Source organism: Trachemys scripta, chromosome 3, assembly GCF_013100865.1.
Source record: "Trachemys scripta elegans isolate TJP31775 chromosome 3, CAS_Tse_1.0, whole genome shotgun sequence".
Taxonomy (NCBI): Eukaryota; Metazoa; Chordata; order Testudines; family Emydidae; genus Trachemys; species Trachemys scripta.
The window spans coordinates 21,230,861-21,237,729 of NC_048300.1; the positions used below are offsets into that span (position 1 = coordinate 21,230,861).

The 6,869-nt window shown below is 37.9% G+C and overlaps 1 protein-coding gene across 2 annotated transcripts in view; it reads left to right on the forward strand.

Moving 5' to 3' along the window:
• The window catches only part of BCL11A (BAF chromatin remodeling complex subunit BCL11A), a 100,707-nt gene extending 94,299 nt beyond the window's left edge, over positions 1–6,408 (forward strand). For both annotated transcript variants that reach the window (XM_034764280.1, XM_034764279.1), the window contains exon 4: positions 2,198–6,408. In XM_034764280.1, the coding sequence (XP_034620171.1) occupies positions 2,198–2,299 (102 nt within the window). In that variant the 3' untranslated portion in view covers positions 2,300–6,408. The remainder of the gene's footprint in view (positions 1–2,197) is intronic.
• Positions 6,409–6,869: the final 461 nt, after the last annotated feature.

Below are 6,869 nucleotides of genomic sequence, written 5' to 3' on the forward strand. Positions count from 1 at the left end.
ATGAAAGATGAAAAACATGCTATGAATTAAAAAAAAAATTCTGCAATAACACATTTGATTTATACACCTATATCAAAAAACTAGATACATCCATTGGGCACATCACTTCATTTCCAACTTACACACATGCAGCACAAGCACTGTACTTGAGGAACCCCCTACATTAAGAGATTATATACAGCGTCGCCTAAATAACTTCAAAAGCTAGCCAACAAGAACATAACTTAGAAATGACAACATGTTGTAGCCTGAACACAAAAGCAAAAATAGTAATACAAAATGTGACATTTTCTAACCGTGTGATAAATTAATGGTGTTATAAAACCATGAACCATTGAGGCCCATTCAAGTTTGTTAGAATTCTGAAACAGATTTATATGGCATCCATAATGTGTTCTTAAGCTGCTGTAACATTCCATACAAGCATGACCTACTGTCCCAAGAAACTTTTTATATTTAACTCTCTGTGGAAAGATGTCTCAATAAATAAGAACAATATTTGGGTAATAGTATTGCAGTTGATCACATATCAAAACCAATCAACTTCAGAAGAGGAATGTATTTTTACTGCGCAGATGCCTTTGCCATTAGTATTTAATATCCTCCAAATTGAGTGATTTGTATAATGAAGAGACTGAAACAATAGCAAGAATTTAGGCTACAGATGTTTCATATTTATTTCCAAGAGCTGAGATAAATACAGGAATAAGTGATACCATGTCTTTGCTTGACATTCAGAAGGCTTTGGCATATCTGATGAGATACAGTTTCAGGGTTTATCGAAGTGCAGAGTTTGTATAAAAAGAAAAAAAGATACCAGCTGTTATTTTAGTTCTTTTCCTTGCAAAGGTTGGAAACCATTTACAGTGAAAGTGTGGGAAAATTATATTATGGATTGTGAGTACGATACTGCCTGGCAGGCACTTCACTGGATTCATGAAAGGAAGCCACTGTTTCCCAAATCCAGATGTATCTATTTTGACTGGCACTTCTCAAGGAGTCTAAGAAAGTTAGATGCCCAACTCTCATCAATACTGAAAGTCAGTAAGAGCGGTTGGATTTTCAAAAATGCGTAAGTGACTTAGGAGCACAGTCTCATTGACTTTCAATCGGACTTGTGCTTTTAAATTACTTTGGCACTTTTGAAAATCCCACCCTAAGTACCTAACTCATTTAGGCTCATTTGAAAAACTCAGGCTTATTTATTTTCATTTTAATATGTATTAAATGCAGAAACGCATAGAATTGGACTCTCATCTGGTGTAAATCAGGCTAGTGCTATTTACTTTAATGGAGCTATTTTAATTTATACCCATTTATGCTATGCCCTCTTATTTAATCTTGATGAGTAGCTCATGAGTTGCCCTTGAACTACACACTTAAACATTTATGAGGCAATTTCCATAGAAACTGACTCAGTGGTCGGTATGTATAGATTGATCTTAATCAATGCATCTCTGGTTCTGCCATTGTCACAGGTTGTGCCTCATTAGCCTATTGTTTCTTTTAGTACAATATATAATTGGTGACTGGCCTTTACACTGCCTGCATTTCACTATATACTTCAGCTATGGAGAAACATTTATTTTTCCATCGTGCACAGCTAGGGCCTGACCCAATGCCAATGAAGTCGATGGAACACCTCCCACTTACTTCAATGAACATTGGCTCAGGCCTGTAGGGCTCAAGCATTTATTTCACACTTCACCAGGTACAGTACACCCTATAAGTTGCACTGTTATTCAAATGCAATTGAATTCAGTGACATAAGAGTCTCTGCAAACTGTACAGCTTGTGGTATATCAAAAAATATTTGCCGTGCTCTATGTGGCATCCCAGTCTCTGGCTGAAGTCAATAGGATTGTCGGGTGGGGGAGGAATACCTGAGTCAGTCAGTGTTTTAACTGAGTTAAGACTTAGTTAAGACTGGAGGATTTTCCCCCTGGAGTGTTATTTGTACTGTCTGTATTTTCGCTGTGCTTGAAGTATTCCCATGCATGTGTGATGTGGGAGTTTGTGAATTCTTGGTGGGATGGCAGGAGTACGTACTAAGATCATGAACCTGGGGTCCGTTGCGTTACATACTCTTTTGACAATTCAAGTTGCAGTTTGTAAAAAAAAAAAAAAGGTGGGGGGGAGAATTTACATTTTGGGCTGTGTTACACCTATTTTTCCTCTGTCCCCATCCTTTCTCTAGGTTCGACACACACCCCCACTTGGCGTAGTGCCCAGGGAACTCGTGACGTGTGGCAATTTTCGGATGGAAGCTCGAGACCGCTTAAATTCTGAGAGAATGTGAAGCACACGGGGAATGTGCACCATGTACATGACATCTGAATGTGGTCCGTTATCTTGCTAGCTTTGCGATGATTTCTGACATTAACTTCAGACGTCACCGTCCGAAGGCAGCGTCCAACAGGCTCCTTCTGCCTGCCTGCAAGACAATGTTATATATATTTTTAATAGAATAAAAACACTTCTTTTTTTAAAAAAACAACCCACCATCAAGGGCTTATCGATCATCAATGGCTTTGACTGGCTTCCATGCCATTGGGAAAAGGCCCTCTTGAGTATACGTTGATACAGTGTGGAGAACCCAGCCTGTTGTTCTTATACATTACACACCATCGTTTAAGTGCGGCTAATATTACAAATAGCAAAAATAAATAAATAAATAAAGGAGGGGGGCGAGGGGGAGACTTGACATAATAAATGTTGGCGCTTTAGGTTTTGTTTGCTCTTTAATTTTTAATGCTAACAAGGACCATGCAGCTGGTATGACGTTGTAGTACCATATCCACTGCATAAAATTAACTGTTGAGATTAAAAAAGAAAACAAAACCCATATACACACAAGAAGTTATCCATCTATAGATGGCATACATTTCAAAGAAAACTAAAAATGCAAAGCATTGTTATTGCAACACTATAATTAATGTAGAACTAGTGTGGTTGTTTATTAATGCTGAAGTGTGGGGGGTCTCCTAACTGTCTATCTTATCATTTGCAAACCACTGAATAATGCCTACTGTGTTGTATTTCTGCTGTTAAAATATGTATTTTCAAGGTTGTGCGGGGGGGAGGGAATGATCCATAGCATACTTTAATTTGTCATTGTTTGTCCAAAAAGCTAACTGTTTTCAGGAGAATAATAATTTCATTATAGTGATACTGTAAGCTCCAAGAAAAGTTGAACCCCCCCACAAAAAAAACCCTGTGGATATTGATTGCTCTTTGTTACAATTATCCCTTATTTGTGCAAGCAGCCATATTCTGGAAAGCAGTTAACCACATGCTTATTTTAAGCATGTGCTCAAATCCTGTTGGATCTAATAAAGCACTTGAACACTTGCTTAACTTTGCGCATGTGAGTGCTCCTATTGACTTTCATATGACTATTAGGGACTTAAGTACATGCGTATGTATGTTCCTGAATTGGGGCCACAGATTGTACCACTGAATTCTGTATATTCTATTGATGACCATGTGTGAGTAACAGTTATAGGATCAGGCCTAAGTGCTGACGTGAATCCTTTATTTGGTTAAGTCCTGATGCTGCAGGGCAAGCTATGCCATTATCTTATTCTCATGTAAAACCACCCTAAAATTTATACCAGGTAGAAATTTACCATGCAGGGTCTCAGGTCTGGTGTCAAAGTTATTTATTTGTATTTATTAATTATTGTTACTTGCTTTTTTATTTATTTTTCAAAGCTGAATGTGAAAATTTGGCCAGGCTGCTATTTTGCTCATGAAACTGCAAAATAGATAAAATAATAGCACCTTTTGGTCATTTTAAAATAAATATATAAATGTTATTTTGTTTGGGAAAGTGGTTATAGCACAAGCACAGTCACTTTTGTAACAAACTTTTGTAAAGGACTTTAGACTAGTAGTTGCAGAGTGCATGAGCATCTGTGCACACCAATATTAATGGAGATGTGCCAATAAACTATCAGTGATCTGTGGACTACAGTGTATAAATAGGGATTGATACCACAGACTATTACTGCTTCTTCTGAGGTGTTATGGTTTCTAGGATCAATAATCCATGTGTTACACGCTCTCTGATGGCCCCATTTGGTACACAGTAATGGGAACTGCGGTGCCACAGAAGCAGGCCACATATGCTGTGCTTCTGGTTAAATTCTGTCAGAATGCATGGGGAGCTAAAGTAACTTTGCATTTAGTCTAGGCATGTAGATGCTGGTAACACAGGTAGGGACTAGGTTGAGTTATTCCAATGGCAAAAATGTCATGGTTCAGACCTCCTAGTCCACATTCAGAACTAGTGACAATGTCTGTGCTGCAGCTGAATTAGATCAGAACCATTAGTAATACACTTTTCCCAATAGCAGCCTCTGCTGGGATCCCTCCATTCTTCCCTGAGGGACTTTGGCAAGGAGATTTGTCAAGAGGCATGGCCCTTACCCCGAAGTCCAAATTTTGTGACCAATGTTGAACAAATGCAGCTGATGAAAATACAGGCAGGATTAACATTGAATAATGGATGTAGATCTCCCTCCCAGTATGGTAGTATAGACCATAGTTGATCAGACTGTGATGGCAGTGTAGCCATAGCAGATCAGCAGATCAGATCAATCCCTATACCATAACTAGGGGTGTCAAAAATGGCACCCATTTTGCTCCATATCTGTGCATTGCTCTGCACCTGTTTACAAGGAGTTTTTTGAGCACTGAAACAGCACGTCCTACATCTTTGATTGATTATGCCTCATGTGCAAAGGAGTTAATTCCCATCAGCTGCTGGCCTCTCCCATGGCAGCCTCAGACCATTTCTTCATCAGGGTATGCTAGGCAGCTGCATTTTCACTGGCATGGCTGTTTCAGAATGTGGCATATGGTCAATTTTACTCCATTGTGTAGTTGGAGCCTTATGCAGTGGAGTAACTCTTCTCTTTTCCCTAGAGTACTGAATTAGGTCCCCAAAATACAGATTTACAGAATGGCTGGTTACAGTTCTGTATAGCTGTAAACCATTTAATCAATAATCTGTTTTTTAAACATCCTTCAGTACATACTTACCTGAAAAACTTCAGAAGATTTTGTGACTTTTTTACACGTCACAACATGCCAAGAGCAGACAAAGCTCAGTTCACAGATTGTTTCAGGACATTGTGGAAACACTGGGCCATAGCCTGTAACTCTTTGTCACAGCACTACAAATCCAGAGTAGGTCACTTATTTCACTCTGGATTTATACCAGTGTAACTAAGAGCAGAAAGGGGGCCCATTGCTACCATTCAAAATTGGTAGAAGCAGGTGGCTAGCAGGTATTTTTACCCTATCTAGGAGGAATTCAAATAAGTAGAAGTAACACAAGCAATGCTCTGATTGTGTTCTGCCGGGCATAGAGACAAAAGTGATACAATACTTTCCTACTGTGTTGAAGGTGAAGTGAAGTTGTTACATTCTTTTCTTCTTTTTTCAAATGAAGGAATTAAAAAAACATTTAAGATTTTAAGTCATTTGCAGAATTCATGTGTTGCCTTAAAATTATAAATATATGTAACAACTATGTTGAAAGCTTTAGTAACTCTTAAGAACTGAGCTCAGGGTTCCATGTTTCACTGCGGGTGCTGATACCATTTACAAACACCCCATGCTGTAATGAAGCACTAGGCTCATCTTCAGTCTGTGTAAGACCATCTGTATTGCAATCGTGTGCATTAGGACTCAGTGCTATAAATCGTAGGTGCTCCATTGAAATTGGTGTAGCACCACTGAAACCAATGGAGCCATGCTGCTTTACACCAGCCGAGCACCTGGCCTGTGGAGCTTTGGATGCCTTGTAAGGACAATTTTAATGATAGTACTTTTTAGGATGGGACGTTGACTGTTGGGCTAGCCTGCCCAGAATCCTTGGCTGTGTCTGTGTATGAAGAGTGGGGAAAATAATGTACAGCAGCTTGTTAGCAGAAAAGCTCAAGGTTGCTCTGTTTTCTTGACAAGAAAAAAATCTCACATATTAGAAATGCACAATATACTGCACAGTCAGCTCTTTCAGGAGAAACACAGAACCTTGAACTCAGGTCCTGAGCTGTAAGTTAAAGATTACATGATTTTCAAGTACTTTGTATTAAAATGTATTCATAATTTTAAAGTCTGCACATATCTACTGTTAAAAGATTTAGGATGTTAAACAATTTTTGTATTTATTTTAGAAGTGCTGCAGTTCACTTTTAAGAACCAAATTTAAAAGCTCTTTTTGTTACTCAATCCAACATACTGTAATGGTCTGAAATGAGCAAGATATGCAGAAATTAGACAGTTTAGCTTTGGTTTTAGTTTGAAAAGCTTCTTTCAATGTGCAAGCATTTTGTCTGTGCTGTATTTTATTTTTAAAGACAGTCTCATGATAATAAAATGCAGAAAGGTTAACACATTTGTGAAGTCTTACTTAAATTCTGCTTTCAAATTATGTTGATTTAGGAATCGAGAAGCATCCAGGTTATATAATTTTCCAACATTAAATTGGGCGGGGGGGGAACAAGCATAAAATTGGCCACTTATTAAACCATGTTTATCTCAAATGAGTGAAATGATTATGTATCCTGTTAGAACAGGATTTTAAAAAACTAATACAACAAAAACCACACTTCATTTTGATTCCTGCTTCACATCACATCCTGCTAGGTACTCTAAATAGCCAATAGCAATACTTGAATTCTGTCACTGACAATATTTAGTTTTGTGTTTGAAGGTGGCAGAATAACTATTAACTTCAGGAAAAGGTGAATTGAAATGGGATTCTTCTTTGGCTTTTTAAGATTATTTTACTTAATATGCTATTTATTCATTACGTTTATGTTGTCAGGAAAATGCATTGTTCATCTTAACTTTTTGAT